Here is a 22,180-nt window from a genome sequence, read left to right as displayed (position 1 = left end):
GTTATTCATAATATCACAATTGTCAGTTGGCGAGTCAAACCACGGACCGTAAAAAACGTGCGTTTGGACCCAGCATCATGCGCTGTGAAGTCTACGCCACGCCCATCAGCATGACGTCTGGACGCGCGTTGTTAACCCCGCCCCGGAGCTCTCGGCAGAACGTGAAGACTTCTTAATTCGTAGTTTATTAAATCATTCACCAATGTTTTTAATATTATTGGAAAGGCAGACAACATGGAGTTGTTAAATATAACCCGGAAGAGTTCGTGAAGTCCTGTGGCCACGCCCATCTCTTGCGATACGGCCTGCAGTGTGTCAATGTGGACTGTGCTCCGGTAACGTAACGTTGTGTTTGCTGCAAAACCGCTAAAGAGAGAAGGCATAAACTGTATAACAAATAACGTTTGTTTAGGTAACAATAATAAATTAACTGCATATTACCTCTCAGATCTGTCTGATTATTAAATACATTAGCATTTTAGCGCAAGGGTTACCATTATGTTTATGCTAATGCTAGCCCATTTCTTACTAGCTAGTGTAAAGGTGGTTACCAATGCGTTTTGGGAGAGGTTGGTTCATAAACTTGAGCCTGAGTCAATTAGTGTTTAAAGAAAATACGTAATAGTATTAGTTTATCTGTGATTATTTAACAGTAATGGACGCCCCTTTATTAGCCCGAGTTGTTATTGCAGCTAATTGTGACTAATGTTGAATTTTAATGTGAATTCTGGCTAGTAGACATTGTTGGCTGAGAGATTGTGACATTCCCTTTCGTCAGTAGACATTGACGTCTTCTAAGTTTCAATCAGCCTTTATATATCATTATGATGGTACTGGCAATGCAGGCTTGACGTCATTTGTGGTTGGTAAACAATGCTGTCCCTGTGTGTTTTTGACTTCTTTCCTATCTTTCCAGTCTTTTGGTGTAGATGCCATCGCGATGAGTGTGAAGGCTTTTGAGCTGGTGCCTGCCGTGGAGCGGGACCTGCTGATGGGGGACAAGGCTCGCATCAATGTGGAGTGTATTGAGTGTTGTGGGAAACACCTGTACGTGGGCACCAACGACTGCTTTATCCACCACTTCCTGCTGGAGGAGGTGCCCTCTCAGAAAGGCGGGATAAAGTACTCGGCCCAGAAGCTGCAACAGAAATACCTGGGCCTTAAGAAACCAGTCGCAGAGCTCCGTGCCGCCTCAGCCTTGGAGCGCCTCATCGTTCTCTGTGACGGCGTGCTGTTCCTGGTAGACATGGCCACGCTGGAGACAGTTCCCTCAGCAACGGGCTCGGGCGGGGCCAAGATAAAAGGCGTGACGTCTTTTTGCATGAACGGAAACCCGGTGAACACCGACCCATTCTGTGTGGAGATCGCGGTGATCTCGTCCCGACGGCGCACAGTGCAGGTTTACACTGTGTACGAGGACCGCGTGCAGCTGGTGAAGGAGGTGACCACGGCAGAGCAGCCCAGCGTAGTGAGCCTCGACGGCTATTTTCTGTGCCTTGCACTGGCCAGCCAGTACATGATCCTGAACTACACCACTGGGGCCTCGCAAGACCTCTTCCCCTACAACAGCGAGGAGAGGAGGCCCATCGTCAAGAGGATCGGCAGGGAAGAGTTCCTCCTGGCTGCGCCTGGCGGCCTTGGTGAGTGGAAACACAGCGGTTGGTTTTGGGAAACTAGCAAATAGATTAGCTATCCTTGTCCCCATAGATCAGTAGGTTCAATGGGCTCAAGTATACTGGGCAGTATTCTGCCCAGGTCTTCCCCTTGTGCCAGGATAAAATTCAATGGCATAACCACTAAAAAGAGTTATTGCCTCAAAACTCAAGATTTCTTCATCCAAGTGCTTAAAGGGATATGAGTTATTTGTAAATTGTCCTTTGCCCATCTTGCCCAGATTCAGATGAGTTGTTTGATTCCAAATTGATCATTGTGTGTCCGGAAGGAGAATTCGCTGGCGAAGGATTTGCTTTCTGTTAGGCACTCCCATTGACTTGCAGTACAGTAGTAGCCTAACCTCTGTTTATGTGAGGGGAAAACGTTTACATGCTTTCCAAAGATTTCCGATGCGCTCTGAATAGTAGCTTTATAATTTCTATTTTATCAACAACACAACAAGATTGTTTCTTTGTCTACAAACACATGAATAATTCCACACCACTTTTGGCGTTTCCTTATTAGGCTACCTGTTGTGCACGGCTGGCACCTTTCAGCTGCTCCTGTCTGGGTAGACTACATGGAGATAACCGGTGCATCATGGGCCTAATAATCCCAGTGCTGAAAATAGTGCAGAATTATGGTGTTTTGTTTTAAACAATCTACAATCTTGTTGTGTTGTTACTGACACTTGTTATGAATAAGCTATTCAGAACACGTGAATCAAATTGTATTCCCCTCAAATGACCAGGAGCTAGGCAAGTCAAACCGAAAAACAATTGCTAACCTAGCAAGCTCACCTTCTGGACAAAGAATGATGAATTTGGAAATAAACATCTCGTCTGAATCGTGGTAAGAAAGGAAAATGCCCATTTACACATATCTTGCCATATCCCTTTTATAGAAAAAAATATGTATGTTAAACACAGACCAAGATGTGTCGATGCCTATCACTAGTATCTATTTATTTCTACTAATAACGTACAGTTCTACACTATCTTATGCCTTTCTTGTATTCTTCTTCCAGGGATGTTTGCCAATGCGGAGGGTGTGTCCCAACGTGCGCCAGTCAACTGGTCGGAGAGTGTGATTGGTGCAGCTGTGTGTTTTCCATATGTGGTGGCCCTGGACCAGGACTTCATCTCCATCCATAGCATGCTGGACCAGCAGCTCAAACAGAGCCTGGCCTTCAGGGACGGGCACATCCTGCAGGACTTTGAAGGTACCTAACCTTTATCCTCTATTCTTTTTTTCCCTTTTCTTTTTATTCCATGCAAGTATAAGTGAGGGGCTGGCGAATGCTGAAGAGGTATGATGACATGAAGAGAACCAGTTGTTTAATGATTGAAAGCTAAAAGTGAGTCTGAGAACTTGTTTATAACTTTAGTTGTATCCAAACTTAATGTTTGCATCATCATACAGTTCTGCTGAGATGATCAATATCTTATCGGGCATTTCTGTCTCTGTCTGTATTACAATTACAATTAGGGCATTTAGCAGCGAATTACATCGGTTAATAATACACACATTGACACACCGACGGCAGTCAACCATGCAAGGCAACAGCCAGCTGGTCAGGAGCAGTTAGGGTTAAGTGTCTTGCTCAGGGACACATCAACACTCAGCTAGGAGGAGCTGGGGATCGAACTAGCAGCCTTTCAGTTACAAGACAACTGCTCTACCTCCTGAGCTAAGCTGAACCACGTGTGTATCCACGTGTATGTGTATGTGTGTTGTAGGTAAGGTGGTGTTGGCCTCCACCAAGGCAGTGTATGTGCTGGTCCCGCTGCCCCTGGAGCAGCAGATCCAGGACCTGCTGTCTGGAGACCGCGTGGAGGAGGCCCTGGTGCTGACGGAAGGAGCCCAGCCCAACATCCCCAGGGACCGCTTCCAGGTGTGTGTGGGTCTAGAAATAGACCAATGGTTGCCTGCTTTAATGGATTAATTGACAAATGCAGGCAGGACGATGCTTACCCCGACTTCCTTAATTACCCCTGAATGAAAAACCAACAATCATTATGTGCTAAAATGCTAAACATGAAAGAGAAACATGCCATTATCGCTTGTTTTATTCAAGCGAGACCTCTTCAAAGATGTCTGTTTTGTTCACATCTGGAGGAGGCTGACTGCAACTACTCAGACCCTTTTTCTAAACATTGGTAGACTGGGTAGCCCCGCCCATTCTGCCGGCGATTTGAGTTCGCCCTGCAGAAGGGTCTGGAAAAGAGCAATACAGTTCTTTCTGCTTCCGATACGCTTTTGCGGGAGCCAATCACCAAGCTGGCTTTTCCCCCTGGAGAACTCTGTCCGGAGATAAAGGGCTTTCTCCTTGAGAGTAAACTCAGAGTACACGCAACTTAATGACACTAAATGGCTGTTAGACTTGGCATTTTTTTGACCAAGTTGAATAAGCTTATTTTAGAGCTGCAAGGAAAATAACAAATTCAAAGAAAAAAAACGACTACCGGTAGTCAATTTCATCAGCTCAGTTAATGCTTTCAAACGAATAATGCAACATATATCCTCAAAGTTGCATTGCCATGATTTGTGGAACTTCAAAAACCTTGCATCAGAGCTTGAGACGCACCGAAAGTTGACTCACGCTACACACTTTGACAACCTCTTTTTAAGACTTCGCTTTACTCGAGCCATCGCTTAATTGATGTGGCTTCCATTTAGGGAAGATGTAATTGCAAATTTCAGCACTGTTCCACCTGAACTCATCTGATTGGAGGATGAGATTTTGATGGACAAGCTGATATTGAGCTTAAGTTCAGGGCTCATCGACAATTTTGGAACTTACTCAGAGGAAAGTATCCAAACCTGAGGAAATGTGATACCTCCTAGACTGCATTATTTGGCTCTACTTATTTATTTGCGTCAGCCTTTTCCCACATGAAGATTATTAAATCCAAATGCCGTTCCCCTATGACTGATGATCATTTGGAAGCCTCCTTGAGAATAGTGTCCAGACTATGAAACCCTGTCTGACTCCATTCAGCGCAAGTCATCAGAGAATGTACTCAGTTTACTCAATCATGATTATTTTGGTCAATATTGAAATCACGATTATTGAAGCGATTCTTTTTGAGTTTAAAAACATGATGTATTCATTCATCATGTCTCTCCAAAAACAACATTTTGTAACTGAGAAAATTTCGGCTAAAAAAAATACACAAAATGGTCCAAAAGAAAATGTTCAAATCTAAAATAATGTACAGATATGTATCCAGCTGCCTTTTCTATAAAACATTAAATTAAAAAATTATCGAAAATTCAATTATAATAGTTTTGTGATCGTTTGATGCTTAAATCGGAATCGTGATCAAAATTCGATTAATCGCCCAGCCCTACTCAGTATGTATACATTTATATATGGGCAATCCTCGTGTATGCCATTCCCTCTCGACACGGAGAGTAGCGGACAATAAGACAGGTGGTGTTACCATATAGCAGACATGAGTGTCCTGCGATCAACTATGGGTGTGGCATGCTGCCGACACAAAAAACAAGTTATTGATAACATTCTGATAAATTATACTGAAGGCATGTCACTGGCAAGCCTTCAGTAGTGTTTTCAAACAGACTTTGCATTCAACACGGTGTAGGAATCGCTGTGACGATGAGGTCAAGACTCACCAAGCTTTGTTACAGAGCAGAGAGCGTGAGCTTTGAATTGAAGTGGTTGGAAAAGGTGCAGTGTAGCGCTCCTTTCACCAAATGCTCATGTGGTTTGTCTTGCAGTTACAGGAAACGTATTGCATACATGTTTAAAAACAGAAATTCAACAAGGCAATGTGATATGTTGAACATAATATTTTTTTGTTGAACCAGATCCTGCATAGACGGATCCTACGGCAGGCCGGCTTTATCCAGTTTGGACAGCTCCAGTTTCAGGAAGCACAAGAATACTTCAGGTGGGGTCATCTGGTCACGTTTCACTGCAACGCTCGGTGTTTAAGTGATGGGACCTCTGTGGTTATTTTTGACTATTTACTCTAGATTAGGATACTGCCACCTCCCCCAAGTTGTATTCCTTGTACTTTTATACTTTGGATGCATGTTTTGATTCTATGGTGTGTCCCCAGGAAAGGAGAGCTGGACGTCAGGGAGCTAATCTCCCTTTACCCCCTCCTGCTGCCCCCCACGTCCTCCTTCACCCGCTGCCACCCCCCACTGCACCCCTTCGCAGACCTCAACCACCTGGCCCAGGGCGACCTGGAGAAAGTGCTGCGCTGCAAGAGGTTCCTCATCTCCTACCTAGGATCGGTGAGGGGCGCCGTGGTTCTCCCTTCATGTTCTACCTTCATGCTCTACCTTCACCTTCCTGTACCGTAGATATGTTTTGGAGCAGCTTCAATTTCGATTATGTGCTTTGATTGTAATCGACCTAAATTGCAAGTCACTCTGGATTCAAGTGTCTGTGAAATCAGTGCGAGTGTGAGTCAGTGTGTGTGTGTGTTTGTACAGGTCCGTGGTACCGAGGCCTCCAGGGCGTCCCGGGAGGAAGTGGACACAGCGCTGCTGAAGCTGTATGCTGAGCAGGACCACGAGAGTCTACTGGACCTGCTGGCCTCAGACAACACCTGCCTGCTGGCTGACAGCGCTCCCTGGCTGGAGAAACACAGCAAGTATGTATAGGGAGCGACGTTCCCTCTAAGCTGTGTGTGTGTGCGGCCGCGCAGGCCAGTCGAAGTGGCCGCGCAATAGATCTTTCTTCAGGGGTTAACGATCTGTGCATCAGAGGCGATGTTGGCTTGGTAATAAATATTTAAAATACTGACCTGTCTGGCGCCCAAGCCGGATGTACGTTAGAATGTTAACATACAAAGTATCCTTCAGGCTAATCTTGGCGGGCCCTGCTCCAGCAATTATATGCGTAGGCAGGATTTTTCATCAGGGTGGACTTTAGTGAGGTAGGGTGGGCCACCATTTTTTAATTTTTTTTTTTTTTACTTTGATATAGGCAGTAAAGAAATTTTCCCAAAATTGAATTGAATTGGGAGGAGGAGCGGGAGGGTTGGAGAGGGGGGTTGAATCAGCAGTGATGGTCGAGCTGCAGAGGCTCGATCACTTCCAGAATTTTGCGAGATATGCCAGCTGAACTCATGTCTTCAGTCGCAACAAAACCCACTGCCCGCTTAATTATTCCCCGGTGAATATACCGAATGCAGACGGCTACAAGTTCACGTTTTGCCTGGTCTTTATATTAGTTGGCGAGCAAAGCATACTATGCTTCGTTGTTTTCACTTAACACACTTTTAACGCAACAGCAGAGCTGCGGCAGCCTGTCTGTCTGGGCTCAACGCTGTCACCGCCTATATACAATTTTGCACTTCTGATAGGGTGGGCCAGCTGTCAATCAAAGTGGCACTGGCCCACGTTGGCCATAATGTGGCTAAGCGCATGCCATGGTGAAAAGAAAGGCAGAGCAGGTGCCCCAGAAAACGTGAGTGGATAGATGAAACAGTCCAAACTGACACAAAAGAAGGTCCAGGTAGGATAAAACTATGACATAAGAGAAATTACTAAACCCATTGGATACTTTTATTTTTTATATCATTATCAGACAAAACCAGTGAATGAGTCATAATAAACTCTCTAAACCTTATTGAAGTCCAACCAAAGATCCTTTTTTTTTTCAACTAAACTGACTGGTAAAACCGCATCAATAAAATGTTCCCAAAGTACAACTATTATAAAGGATATTAAATAAATATCGACCTTGTAGACATGCATTTGCTGTCATCTCTTTGAATCCCCCATGGCTAACGCAGGATCGTGGTCATTTTCGACCACTCATTTTCACGTGGTTGCGTATTGCTCACAGTGCTGAAATGTGCGCACAGAAAATAAATTTTGGCTCAGTGCTGAAAAAAAGGGAGGGAACATTGGTACGGAGGGACCTTGTATTTGGACTTCACTCCGCCATAAACAACTGTGTTTTGGATTGTGTGAAAGCTCCGGTGAGGTGTAGTGTAGCTGGGGGAAACGCATCAGTACGCGGGAGCTAACTTATGATTTTGACGTGATCCAGATGTTGGAGGCCTTGTAAGTGGAATGGGCATGTTCATGAGAGAAGGCAGGAAAAATGCTAGTATAGACATAAAACCTTTTGACTCAAAAATTGTTATTTTAAATTTAGTCAGTGTTTGTTGACATGGCCTTGCCTTTGATGTGTTCTTCGTGATTTTCCCTCTCAGTCTTTCTTCAAATGCAAAATATTTCGTCTCTTCTCAGATATTTTGCCCTGGGTCTCCTGTATCGCTGTAACGGCCAGGATTCTGCTGCTCTGCAGGTATACCGCAACTCTCCTAGCAGCAGACAGTTATGCACTAGTTGTGGTCTAGGTAGTATAAAATGTATCTTATGTATTGTGGTCTAGTTGTGGATCCGTGTGGCGGATGGGGAGCTGCAGGACTCGACCCGACCGGACCTGTATGAATACATAGTGGACTTCCTCACCTTTTGTCCTAATCTGGACCTGGTCTGGAGGTACAGCGACTGGGCATTGAAGAGAGACCCCAAGGTATGGACATACAGGATCAATATTACTACTACGTCAATAGTACTTTCCTTTGACATTGTTGTACAGAAACATTCTCTAATTTTTCTGAATTATTTATCTGAATCATTCTGACTTTATTGTTCAAAGGTAGGAGTCCAGATCTTCACCAAGAGGTCTTCTGGCAAGGACCAATCGGGTCAGCCAATGCCTGATGATGTCATCACTTACCTTGAGAAGCACAGCCCTGCCCGCCTCCTATACCTGGAACACCTGGTGTTGGAAAGACGCATTAAGGTAACTGCTGTGTGCTTACCTTCTACTAAAGGACCAGTGTATAGAATATAATGGTTGGAGGAAATGCAGAAGAAATGGAACATTTCAATAATCATTTATAATCCCATGGGAATATGAATATATTTTTTACCTTAGTTTGAGCCCTTTATATCTAGATAGTTAGTCTTCCAGGGAGGCAACCATGTTGCAACGCCATGGTTCTATAGTAGAACGGGGAAAAGGCTGAAGGGGGGAAAAGCACATTTACAAAAATGCATTTTGGGGTAAGAGCTTCAGGAAGGAGTTTGGTGTGTTATCCCCATAAGTATGGGGATAACACACCATTTTTTCTATTTGTGATTATTTTTTAAGTAAAGTCAATGTATAGGAGCTTTATAATTATAATTAGGGATGTTTTATATAAAATGCGCCAGAAACTGTGGCGTTATACTATGTATCCAAGAAGCTTAACCCTATCGGACGCGGACATCAAAATCAACCGCTGGCCAGGAGCTTGACACATCTTCAAACAAAAACGACGTGTCCCAGACACTTAACTCGCTCTCATGGTCTCCTGGTTAAACTGATTTTAATCTAAGTCTAAAAAGGGTGAGATGTACTTTTTTCGTGAAACGGAAATGCGGCGTATGTGTAATGTCCCGTTAATCTCCATGAATTGTAATTATTTTATGGACCGGGGATAAATATGGTAATGAACAAATCACGTTCATATTATAGGGACCTATAGTTCTACATTTACATTTACTAAATGCTCATAAATCAAAGAACCTCTTCACCTGGCTACTTGATGCTGATTAAGACGATTACATCATATTGGATGTAACTAACGGCTCCTTCAACAATAATGGTCAGTACAGGCCACGCTAGTTGTTGGAAAGGGATGGGTGAGGGGAGGGTCGGTTGAAATCTGCAACCTCACCGCGAGTGGCCCCCTACCTTTTTCCCACTGCACCTTTTAAGCAAACGAAATTTGTGGTCTTACAATTCTTGCAACTTCTTACAAAGTTGATGTGTTTCCAATACCAAATCATTAGACAGTATGTGTGTACAGGACCGTTCAAACCTTTTCCTTTTCCTTTTTTCACCAAATATACATAGTTAAATGTCTACTGATTATAAGTCACTAACTCTCTGAAGAGAGTTTGGTATTTTGGCAGAATCTCTATGTCACCAATTTAGCAAGCTTATAAGTAGAGCTTTGACTGAACCCGGTCAAAAGGACAGTGTACACAGCTTTCCTCTTTTCCTCGATTGAAATTCCAACAGTGCACATTCATGTCTGTGTTTCATTGCTTTTGTATGATGTTTTTATGGTAAAACTGATGCTATGGCTGCATTGATACAACTGTCTTATACAAGCCGACGCTGAAATTAGGAATATGCGCATTACTGCAGTGCCTCACAAAGCTTTCCAAACCATGGCACCCCTTAACATAAATTTATTTTCCAATCCAAAAACCACAAAAACTAAAATAAAGGTTTGCAAAAACTGTTGAAATGTAGTACCTGTGCGTCAAATGTCCACTTCCTCTTTGGAATAAAATCTCCCTGATACATTCTTCCTTGTGTTGTACGATAAATACCTGCAGAACACAGGCTATCTGATATTTTTAATCAGGCGATATGAATTGTACCTGTAGCGGATTACAATGTTTTTGCTACTTGTCTTAAAAAGTTATTTCTGTATGTGGTTGATAGATGACACTCAGGACCCCATATAGAGTGTGTATTGACATATTTCCTGCATATTTATTATAGTTTATCATTATTTAAAATGTATATCCTTTCAATGCTACAACTGTCCTTTACTTTTTACACTGGGTCTGATTGGGTGTGTTTTCTCGTCTCCGTGGTGTGTGTAGAAGGAGAAGTTCCACAGCCTCCTTGCCGTGCTGTACCTGGAGCAGGTGTTGTCTCTGCTAGAGGGCGCTCCTCCCCCGGCCCCAGGCCAGCTCTCCCTCGCCCGGGAGAGGCTTCAGGCCCTCCTCAGGGAGTCCAACCTCTACAGGGTCCAGCTTCTACTAGGTCTGCTGACCACCACACATCTCCCTCAACCTCCTAGCCCGTCCTCTCCCCTTCTTGTCCTCACCCCTCCACTCCTACTCCTCTTGCCCACCCCCCCCCCCCACTCCCTTCCTCCTCCTCTCCCCTCCACTCTTCTCCTCCTCCCTCCCCTCCTCTCCTCCTTCTCATACCTTCGCTCTTAGCCTCCTCACCCATAACTCTTCATGTCATGTTCTTCCCTCTACTCTACTACTCCCTCTACTCTACTACACCACTTATTGTACTTAGTTGTGTAGCATCTGCAGTAGCTGCTATCATTGCTGTACACGGGGAATGGGTTAGCCTAGCGATTGTTAGTACTTGCACTTGGCTCTATGAACATGTTTACTGTACTGACAGCGATATATTGTTTCACTTCCTATGAAAAAAAACGTATTAGTAAGTCGCTTTGGATAAAAGCGACTTAGGACTAAATGCCCTAAATGTAAATACTCCTCCTAATACCTTTGCTCTACCCCTACGCTCCTCTCCTCCTCCTCCTCCTCCTCATACTTTCTCTCTCCTCCTCCTCCTCACCGCTGCACTCCTCTCCTCGCACTGTGAATGTGTGTATGAATGGTTGTGAGTCACTTTGGACAGAAGGGTTTGCTCAATACCCTTAATATAAGTAGAATTAGTGTCATATGTATAATAAAGGTGTTATAATTGTCCTAGGTAAGATGGAGGGCTGTGATCAGCTGCTGCTGGAGCGTGCCACCCTCCACGGGAAGCTGGAGGATCACGGAAAGGCGCTGGACATCCTGGTCCACCAGCTCCAGGACTACAGCTCGGCGGAGGCCTACTGCCTCTGGGCCTCCTCCTCCTCCTCCCAGGGCGCAGCCTGCAGACAGCAGCTCCTCCACCTCCTTCTGGACATGTATCTAGGTGGAGGTGCAGAGGAGAGACGAGGAGACCTCGAGATGGCCGCCGTGGACCTGCTGAACCGTCACGGCGAGCGGTTTGACGCGGTGCGCGTGCTGAGCGTGCTCCCGGAGGGCTGGTCCCTGCAGCTGCTCAAGCCCTTCCTGGGCCGGGCTGTGCGCACCAGTGTGCACGCTAGCAGGACGTCTCGCCTGGCGCTGGGCCTGTCCCGTGCTGAGAACCTGCAACTGTTGCACGACAGGGTGAGTAGCGCATCGCCGCAGCCTCGGCCCTCTGCACATCGTCCTCCTCCGGTGGGCCACGCTAACGCTCCCGCTAAGGGGCTGGAGGCCACATACGAGGGGTCAAAATACGGGTTGAAAATACGACGCTGACTTGTCCGCAGTACAGTCAAAACAGACGTAAAGCTAGAAAGGATCACTGTTAATGCTAATGCAATTACACTATAATACTTGGTTATAAAATAACCCCTCAAACAATCAGCATGTCCCCCTATTTATTCCAAATATACGGGAGTGAATATCGGTCAAGGAATATCTTGACAAATAGCTTCAGCGTATCATATCTCATCTATAAATAATTCAGATTATATCCTGTATTACAGTGTGAAATAATAATAATGCATTTGATTAATATATCGCCTTTTTTCTCAGTACCCCATGCAATTTATGTGTGGGAGACAGAACAACGATGCAGTGAAGTAAACCAAATAAAGAAAACGCCAATAAATGACTAAACATTGTTTTTTGATCATCTAGTTAAAGGAGCGGAAGAAGCCCATCCTGGTGTCTGAGAAGCGGGGCTGTCACCTCTGTCACAACACATTCAGCTGCCCCGACGTGGTCTGTCTGCCCGGCGCTGTCCCCGTACACACACACTGCATCGCACACAGACTGTCAGACTCCGCCCTCAACACGCATGCTGACTCCGCCCCCAGCAAACACGTGGACTCTGCCCCTAACAAAAACTCAACGCAGAACAGCAATCACACGTAAGACTCTCGCTGGTGCGGAATCTGGACCAATCAAGGAGCTGGGATCGCCCGAACCAGAAGGCTAACCCAGTCATGCTACGTGCTACTGAGACACGCGGAGAGGTGCGTGCGTGCTAGTTCACACGTGCCTAGGCGAAATGGTTGATTTGAAGATATTTATTTCAGTGCTGCTTTTACACTAATTTCTTTTTTTTCAACTGGATGATGTGAGAATTGACTAAACCAAATCATTGACTGCCCCGCTCCTTCCCTGGCCTACTCTTTGAGGTGCTGTTTTCCCCCTGACCCCTGCTCCAGGGCCTTATCTGCACCCCGCATATGTATCAAGCTGATGTCCACCCTAAACAGAACTCTTAACCGGTTCACAGCTTCTTTAGGAGAAAACGCTAATACCAGAGGGTCAAACCTCCACTTCTCTGAGATGAAAACATTAGATCAGAGTTTGTCATTCAGTGTGTCATCTTGCAAACTCCTTGGCATCGGATGCTTAACCACCATGGGACTCATTTGTACGGTCTGGTATTCTTGCACAACATAACGTCCGCCAGGTTATGAAACAATCTGACATGAGCTTGCTTGGCTGTGGTCCCCCATCTCAGTGCAGTGTCTTCATGCTACTGCTGAGCTAATGCTAGGCTTATCCTCTTTGAACAGGAAGCACACAGTTTGCTAAGCTTGTGTCTATCTAGATGGGAATATATGTGATGTATCAACCGCTGCTTTCGAAATAAAAGTGTAATTTGTCATTTTGGGTGTGGGGGTGGCACAGTTATTGTTAACATTGAGGCAAATGTCCTAGGGTTTACCTCTGCTTGTTTGTATTGGGTCTGAGATGGTCTTGAGAAGGTGTAAAACTGATGGAATATACATGTTTTGCAACAGGGTTACATTTTTTTCTTATTGTCCAAGTTATATTTTGACTCTTCTAGAAGGTGGTGCTTGACAGAGAGTAGAGGGTGGAATGCTGACATTCATGATTTGCATCGGTAAATGATCTATAATCTGGAATATCTGCTGTAATATTTGAGTTGCCAACGTCTGACCATTACAGGTGAATGCGTGGCTATTTTATATTTTGTCCCATTGAGACTGAATGAAAACAGCCCAACGTACATTTTGATTTATATATTTGATGTTTTTCCTTCTTCAATTACTAAATGGACTTCCAGAAGTTGAGGTCCCACAAAGTCATGCGGTTGTCCTCGGTTGACCCAGCACTGAAATTAGCGTTCTTGTTTTGTGTATTTAAGGAGAGGTCAGAGAGGAATAATGGTCGGACCATTTTACGTTTCAAGACCATGAACCTTCCTTTATTTGTGTGTGACTGTCCTATCATGTTATAATGGCGTAGCGGACACATCCCTCAGGGTTACTACCAAGACGACATTACCAACTACTGACCACTGTTAGATAATTCATTCATAATCTATTCATTTATTTGTTCATGGAAGGGAAATGACTTCTTAAAAAATAATTATACCCAGTCCTGACCATATCTAAATCCAGTATTGGGATCTTGCACAAAGTATTTATATTATTAAAAGAAAATAAGAACAACGCTTGTGTTGAAACATTGACATGTATAAATATTCAGTATTTATACTGCTCTGAAAATCACATCCAAATGGAATGTTAACCGTGAAGCGGACCATTTGAATAAAGATGAACTAATACCATTGTTCACATGATATTCAGTCATAAGGTTTATTATATCTGAAGGGTTGTGGAATAGTTTAATTATGCAATGGTTTCACATTATTAGTAAAAGGACTAGGGTTTTGAAAACATTACCGTAGTTATACCGGCAGGACGATTTAAAATGTATTAATGTATAAAATATGCCTTATAATAAAACAGGAAATATGGGAAGATGTGAGAAATTTATCAAGTGGCATACAGGTATGGGTTTAGTCTTTTTTTACGGCAAAAATAAATGTCCCATATAAATTGTCTCTTGCGCTTTCCACCAGAGGGCCATGTGGAGATGCGCGCCCATCTTTACTTGGCAACGTAGGCAGAAATTCCGACAAACGTGTGAATCTATATGGTGTATTGTGTGTGTCTGTATGGTGTTTGTCTGTATGGTGTGTGTGTGTGTGTGTGTGTGTGTGTGTTAACGTGTGTGGTGGTAGACGATGACTCCAGTTTAACCAGTGAATGAGTTTCTCTGGTCTCTGAGGAAAGCTTCCTTCTCTAACTCTCACACACACACACACACACACACACACACACACACACACACACACACACACACACACACACACACACACACACAAACACACACACTCACTCGCGCACACAGTAAGGTGAATTGAATGAAGACTTTTTTCGTTTTGAAGTTTGAATCTAAATCAGTCAAATCAGACTCATCCCTTTAATTAAAATGAGGGAGGTCATTTAATTAAAATGAATAGAGCTGAAATAGCCTCTCACTGTTACCAACAAGACCACAGCTAGCTTAGCTTAGCTCACCTGCCGCAGCTCGCCTGCCAGGTGGTTTTCTTAATTAGTTAATTGGTTGCATCTGGTGCGTTTCACTTAAAAGGGAACCGGACAGTACATTTGTTTGTGTCTGTTTTTGAGGTCTTTTGTGACTTATTTAACATCTCTTCCAGTTTCACATGTTAAAGACTTTTTGAAGTAAAGAGGAGCATCTCATCTGAACCTGATGTGAGTAGGATTGTGTGGCAAAGTACAACTGACGTGACTTGTGTGTTGTATATAAATCAATGATAATGTGAAGGAAATCGGGGATTGTGGTGGTTTAACTCTCGTTTGAAATTTGGACCATGAGTAAACTGTTCCTTCCTTCAAAGGTCTATCATGGATTAACTGCAGTTCTGTGAGTATCCCAACTTAACCATGAAGCATAACTGCAAACTGTAAGTCATTAATTTCTCATTACTCTTGGGCACATTGATGTATTTTGGCTTCCTGGTGAGATAACCTGTTACCTGAAGGATGATTTGAGTAGTAAGATGTTTTATTGGTTCATGGGTTACTTACTTAGGTGTTTGGTTTATGTTGGTTTTAATGATTTGTTAAAATGTTATGGTTATTGTTGTAAGCTGGAGTAATGGGTTGGGTTCTGATATCTTCAGTCTTCTTTCATTCTACTCTCCTGAGCTCTGCATCTTCATCACATGAGTGTTGCTTTATTGATGAGGTTGTGGTCTGAGTGAGCAGAGGTGCATACTGGGGTACAGAGCTGTCTCGAGTCTACAGGTCTGTAGACACGCCCCCTCAGGGGAAACCGCGTGTTTGAGAAACTGTCGTGTCGTCAGTTACATGGACTGGAATGTTCTTAAAGATGGAGACAGGGATTCAGAAGGAGAAACACCAGGGGGAGATGAGGGGGCTCCTCATCTCAACGACTAAAACACAACTTCAGTCTGACACAGAGAACCATGGAACACATTCAACAGTCCCCTCCAGGCATCGTGACTCCTCAGGAACAGTTTCATTTGGGGCCATCCCCATATGGGTCCTGCTCCTCAAGAGCCACCCCCCTCCACTGGGTGGTCTTCTGAACAGATGATCTCCTTCCTGTCCTCAGGCTTACTAAAGCTGCACCGTTTGCATCTGTGAAGGCCCCTCATTCAGGAAACTGGACTACAAAGACATGACTTCAGAGATGTTGAATCAACCTGGGACACATTTTGGAGACTCCAAGCATAATCCATCACCAATGTGGGACGCCACTGAAGAATGTTGTGCATAATTTACGTCTCTGGAGACATTGGTTGTTCTGTCATGGGTGCCCTGGCAGGAGAGCTGGGGGGGGATGATGGAATGTTATTTGATATGAGGTTTTTACCCTGCATGATTGTTTGGCCTTTTATGGCTCAGTGATGTGTGTTGGGTTTGACATGAGATGGAAGATTTTTGAGCATCACTAGGGTTCTACTACTGTGTGTGCGTGTCTCCCACCCACACCTGGCATGGGGTTCTACGTGCCTGTCCTGGGTTCTATGTGCGTGTGTCCGGCTTGCTTTGACAGTGATAATTATCATACGGGGGCTCTGTGTGATTGGCTTGGGATATTGGAATGGTCAACTAAATCATACCTGATGGACGGCCACATGTTTACTTGAGGGCCTCCAGTAGACCTGAAGAGCCCTGAGCGATGCTCCGGAGCGAGATCCAACACACTGGGCAGGAAGGAGAGTATCCAACTCAAGTGTAAAAGGATGCAAGCGGCGTGTTCAGATCAGTGACTTCAAACTAGGACTACACCAATCAGGATCAATGGAGGATGGACACCAAAAGGAATTCCACAAGGAGAGTCTGACGTTGGAAAGGGACCTAAATGGATATTCAAGATGACCTTCAGACCTGTAATGAGACGGCTCTTCCTACCTGGCTGGATTGATGGAGAGCCCTGTGGATCTTGTCTTGCTCTCAGTTGTACGTCTTCTCAGGCTAAACTGTAATTGGTTCGGACAGGACTAGCTGAAGAACCAATCCGGGAACTCCAGCTAGTGCGCTCTTCGAGCTGAAGTTGTGCTCTTCAGCTGAGGAGGTAAGGAAACCTTCACTGGGGCTTCAAGGTGTAAAGAGGAGAATGTTTCAAAGTGTTCCATGGTACTCTGATGAAGACCGTTGTTGTGTTCCACTGGCTGCGAGGAAGAACCCACACATCTTCCTCTTGGCCTTTCTCCTCTGAGAATCCTGGCGCCATCTTGAAGGATATTCCAGCTCATGTAACTGATGTCACGACAGATTCTCAAACACTTGGTTTCTCCTGAGGGGCGTGTCTATGGAACTGAGGACTTCAGACAGCACTGTATCCCAGCATGCATCTCTGCTCACTCAGACCACACCCCCATGAGTAGGATGCAACACTCTAGTGATGGAGATGTAGAGTTTTATAAGTAACGAGGGAGCAGACTAAGGTCATTAGAACACAATGGAATTGTCAAGTTTGTAAATCTTTAAGCCATGAAGATGGTTGGATAGTTCAGGAATTGGGCTTCTTTTTTATTATGGGCAGTCCTTTCACTCAGATGCCCACTTCCCACATGCCATGGCTGGCTGGCATGATTTGCTGTTGGTGATGAGGCGGTCAGGGTGACGTTGCAGGGCTATGGTCGGCTCTCTGTGAGCTCAACGTTTAGATTTGCTCTGTATGGTTTGTACCCTGAATAATCTAGATAATTGTAAAATGTAGACATGGTTTTGTATTGAATGATTCCCGGATTTTAGGTTTAAAGTTGTTGTGGGAAGTACATGGTAGTTTGGTTCTTCGTATGGTTTTGAGTGATATAACTTGTACACACTGGGTGCATAATAATGTAAAGGTACACTGAATAGTATTAATGACCAACAGCAACAAACAGATCTCCTCAAGGTAAGTCTGTTGGCTGTATTTTAATGAAGACCATCGCTGGACTTCAGGATCTTCCTCCGTTCAGCTCAAGGTGAGGCGCTGGTTCTGTTTTTTCTTTGGTTGGTTCCGGCCGGAATGTTCGGATTCTGGTCGGACGGTTTGTGCTTCCCGCCGTGGAAGGTTGAGTGCGATCACTTGATTTAGTCCCAATGGTTAGCATAGAACGTTGTAGTCTTGACAACCATAAGAAACCACCTGGCAGTTAGTTTGACTGGAGTCCCCTGAGGGAATCTGGCGGAACGTTCTTGATGTATTTGAGTAACCTCGAGGCGTTGCCAACGGAAACAATTTCGGTTTCCATTGGGAATTGTTGCCCCTATCTTAAACAACTACATTATGTACATTATGTTGATAATTTCCGATGGTTGCGCCGTACTTTTAACCACGATGACGTTGCGGGACTCTCACTGCGTACAAAACAGCGTTCTACTTGCGGGCCCATTTTTGACATCAGGGAAGGCTGAAAATCATTTCAAGGTGGAAGATAATTTGACGTTTCTTCAACGGAACCCAGCACCTGAATATGGCTGAGTATATTTGATTTAATATCGATACTGCTTAGTGTTCTTTGTTACTTCAGTTTTTGTACGTTCTAAATATCTGCCGTCATTAATTGCCACAGAAGTTAAACCCTACCCAATGGAATGACATTAAACAACGACTTTGGTGCAGAGTTACCAACTGGATAATATCAAAGCTAAACTAATGGCCGTCGTTCCCACGTGTTACAGTAGAAGATACTCTAGAACTGTACAAGGTTAAAAAGGTAACATGTAGTTTGTCCCAAGGTGTCTGCCTCCTCACCAGAGCAAGACCTCCACCTCCTCACCCAGAGCCAGACCTCCATCTCCTGTCAGAAGACCTCCAGAACAGGTCAGTGCTGTGTGAGTAGTCTTCTCAGGTCAGTTTCGATGCATGGCCTGAACCACTTCTTTAAACTTGTGGACTGCTCTGTCTTCATTCCCAAAAACGGGATGCTCATGTCTGGTCTCAAGTCTTTTCTGGCCTTGAGTTATAAAATAATAGTTCAATTAATTGTGTAACTCGGTTTCGGATGAGTCAAATAAGTTTATTGTTGGGCAAATGCTGATATAAACCTGCTGCTGTAGCTGAAAGGCGAGGCTGAAAGGCGAGGCTGAGAGGCTGGGGACCGGAGGCTTGTGGTGCCAGGATGGACCGGAGACTGAGGCTGGGGACCGGAGGCTTGTGGTGCCAGGATGGACCGGAGACTGAGGCTGGAGACCAGGGGCCTGCAGCACCGGACCAGAGGGTAACCATCACCAAGCTCATCTGAAACACTAAAATCCACGGTAGTTTAGGTCTGGTTTTGATCATCTTATGACTTTAAATCTGTGCCAAGCTGTGAGTTAATTCATACGGGGGTTATGCAAGAGTCATATGAGCCATTAATGTTACTAGTTCTGCTACGACCGTAGTGGATGAATTGCTGAACGTGACAATCTGCAGACGTTGTCTAATCAAGTGTTTAAATTTGTCTTCCATTTTACAAGTGAACCTCAGATACAGGAGGTGGGGTGGGTTGCGTCTCCAGGTGATTTACTGCTGAGACCAACTGTGTTTGAAACCAGACCAGGAATCCATGGCTGGAGGAGCCGTGCTGATGGAGGAGCTGTGATGAAGGAGCTGATGGAGGAGCCGTGCTGAAGGCCCTGGGCAGGTGGAGGAGCTGGTGGAGGAGCTGGTGGAGGAGCTGGTTGAGGGCCTGCCTGGTGAATGACGTCTGTCGTGGGGTAGATGGAGCTTGACTCTGAAGTGATCATCACACTCACCGCCACTTCTCGTAGAATACTGCTACCACAAACTACCGGCGTTTGTACCATATATACCAGACGACTAGATCTGTTTTACCACATGTTGAAGCAAGACCTCCGCTGTTTTTAACCAGACCAGGACTCTGTCTGAGGAGAGCTGCTGGAGGAGCTGAGACGCAGGAGGACGACTAGGAATCGACCAACAAGGATTCCTCGTAAGTTTGTATTTACTTACATGGTTGACTTAAAGGGCAAAATACAGCTGTTACTTTGACATGCGTTAACCAACTACCGCTGTGTTTTCTTTACTAGAACGTGTTTCTGGAGCGGAGGCGAGCTGGTAGGGGAGCCGTGAATCTGGAGGATGACCATCACTCTACCAACAAGGATTGTAAGTTTGTATTAACCAAACAAACTGGAAATAAAGGGCTTCAAAATAAGACAAACTACATGTTTGTTACCAGACTTTAGGGCCATACTCGCGCTTTTTGTTCCAGACCAGGACTCTGGCTGAGGAGAGCTGATGAAGGAGCCAAGACTCTGGAGGAAGACATCACTCCACCAACCAGGATCCTCGTAAGTTTGCCTAAAATAAACAGAGTGGACTTGTTGTAACGCAGGATTAGTTTGTCCAGTACAAGTTACGGCATACTATTGTGGTTGTTTACCAGACAAGCTACAGCTGCTACTTTGTTACGCACCATTAGAGCCCAACTACTCCTGTGTTTGTGACCTTACATTAGAGACAAACTACTACCGTGTTTGTTTCCTGATATTGGAGCAAACTACTCCTGTGTTTGTTACCTTGCATTAGAGCCCAACTACTCCTGTGATTGTTACCTGATATTAGAGCCCAACTACTCCTGTGTTTGTTACCTTACATTAGAGAATAATTACGTTTGTGACCAGACCAGGAAGCTGGAGGACTGATGGAGAAGCCATACATCTGGAAGGTAAATCCTGAGGACCACCAGGACTCTACCATCAAGGATTCTTCGTAAATATGCATTATCTGGACATAGTGGACTAGGTAGGGGGTTGGGGGTTCAACTCTCAAACCAATGGTGCCGGGTTCAAGTCCTCAGAATACAGTGATGCGTCCTTGAGCAAGGCGACCTAAAGCCTGCCTGCTCCTCAATGACTTATCTTTGGTTCAGATAATGTTGCATCTTTTGAATATTGAACCTAATCATTGTCCTTGTTTGGTCCAGGGAAACACACCTGAGCTGAACCTCACCTGATCCTGTTTGGTCGGGGGTAGACACACCTGAGCTAAACCCGCCCTGATCCTGACATCCTGCTGGTCCCTTCTCCTCAGTTCATCTGAGCCTCGTCCTCCAGAAGACCTGCTGAGCTCAGCAGTCTGAGGCTGATGGATCAATGACCTCCAGTGGGAGTGATCTTCTTGACCCCACCTGTAACCGTGTGCTTCCACACGCCTTTCCCTCACGTCTGTCACTAACCTCACTACTTCACTACTCTCTATTGCTTCCTCTTTTCTTCCTTCTCTGTGGTTCAAACCTTTACACTGAAGGCGCGTCTTCCTGCCCTCAGAGGGTTTAGCGTTAGGGTTGAGAGTCAGGGTTTAGAGTCAGGGACAGAGCTGGTCAGGGAGGACTGCTTTTACACAAACCTTTTCACTTGCTTTCGAAATGGTGGTGACATTTTGAAAAGATTAATTTGGGAAAATGTTTTCCTCTGCTTTCCTGTACAAAATTGTATTAAACTTCTGTCAAGTGTTTTTGTTTATATATTAAAATCCCACATTGACTTCTACCTGTTTGTGGCGGTTCATTTAATTGTCCTTTAACTTGGTTAATGTCAAGCTAAACTCCTGCATTACATTTAATATACATGATTGTTATTCTGCAATGTTCCCATGATCCATTTTGTAAAAATATGAAACCTCCATATTACTACTAAATTCAAGCCTATTCATGTATTTAACAATGTACATACTGCTCCGCAGGCCATTCTCTGCTACTAAAACACGTTCAATCCACCAACCCGTCTCGCATCAATGTAGGCCTACTATAGCTACGTTGGTTCAAACGGAAAATGTAGTTTGGTGTGAGACTGTTGTCCAGTAGAGGGAGCTGTCATACACCTTAATTATACAGAAATGTCTGCGTATTTACATTTTAAAATGTTCATGGGATGGTCTAGTTTGTCAGCAAATAACTCTGCCTCCAGCAACAGGATTGGTCGAAACATATGAAGTGAAGGAAATAAAAGCCCAGTTCACCAGATCTGAGGTCAGCTGCGGTCAGATTTTGGATCATGAGTGTATTGAGCTCGGAGGAGGACGGCAGGTCACGTGTTTACCTGGTCGATTAGGCCCTGAACGCAGACCCTGTACCCAGGCATACTAATCACAGACCCTGTGTTTAATTAGCCCCGAATTTAATTTTTGGGTTAAAAAAATAAATGTAAAAATATTTATAATTTATCAGTACTAGCCTAGTCTAGATATTCCTTGCAAGAGAATAAACAGTTTTAAAACATGTCATGTGTGTGTAAAGTCTGTCTCACTTGTATTAATTTTACTCTGAAATAACTTGAAGGGAACTTTAGACATTTGGGGATAAGCAACACAGCAGTCAGGTAGCTATTTTAAGCTATAATAAACTGCGAATTTTGTTTAT

At 44.5% G+C, this 22,180-nt stretch overlaps 1 protein-coding gene and 1 long non-coding RNA gene across 8 annotated transcripts; both read left to right on the top strand.

The window, feature by feature from the left end:
- The first annotated feature begins 106 nt into the window (after positions 1 to 106).
- On the top strand, positions 107 to 14,406 carry tgfbrap1 (transforming growth factor, beta receptor associated protein 1). Of its 2 annotated transcripts, none has more exons than XM_056607411.1 (13): positions 107 to 335; positions 917 to 1,640; positions 2,681 to 2,875; positions 3,393 to 3,547; positions 5,488 to 5,570; positions 5,742 to 5,922; positions 6,124 to 6,284; positions 7,894 to 7,951; positions 8,039 to 8,182; positions 8,309 to 8,455; positions 10,318 to 10,480; positions 11,174 to 11,622; positions 12,139 to 14,405. In XM_056607411.1, the coding sequence occupies exons 2-13, from the start codon at positions 941 to 943 to the stop codon at positions 12,373 to 12,375; spliced, it is 2,673 nt and encodes an 890-aa protein (XP_056463386.1). In that variant the 5' UTR covers positions 107 to 335; positions 917 to 940; the 3' UTR covers positions 12,376 to 14,405. The 2 variants fall into 2 exon arrangements, with proteins under 2 accessions (XP_056463386.1, XP_056463387.1); XM_056607412.1 differs by having other exon boundaries at positions 321 to 412; positions 12,139 to 14,406.
- A 264-nt stretch (positions 14,407 to 14,670) lies between these two features.
- On the top strand, positions 14,671 to 21,612 carry LOC130404057 (uncharacterized). Of its 6 annotated transcripts, none has more exons than XR_008904167.1 (9): positions 14,671 to 15,044; positions 15,191 to 18,636; positions 18,873 to 19,033; positions 19,353 to 19,514; positions 19,670 to 19,750; positions 19,848 to 19,926; positions 20,033 to 20,111; positions 20,445 to 20,565; positions 20,747 to 21,612. It is a non-coding gene; the product is annotated as an uncharacterized LOC130404057 (long non-coding RNA). The 6 variants fall into 6 exon arrangements; XR_008904165.1 differs by having other exon boundaries at positions 20,422 to 20,565; XR_008904166.1 differs by having other exon boundaries at positions 20,000 to 20,111; positions 20,422 to 20,488.
- The last annotated feature ends 568 nt before the right edge of the window (positions 21,613 to 22,180 follow it).

The sequence above is a fragment of the Gadus chalcogrammus genome, chromosome 14, assembly GCF_026213295.1.
Source record: "Gadus chalcogrammus isolate NIFS_2021 chromosome 14, NIFS_Gcha_1.0, whole genome shotgun sequence".
In the NCBI taxonomy this organism is placed as follows: domain Eukaryota; kingdom Metazoa; phylum Chordata; class Actinopteri; order Gadiformes; family Gadidae; genus Gadus; species Gadus chalcogrammus.
The sequence above is the reverse complement of the archived record's forward strand: the minus strand, read 5'-3'. Positions and strand labels throughout refer to the sequence as shown.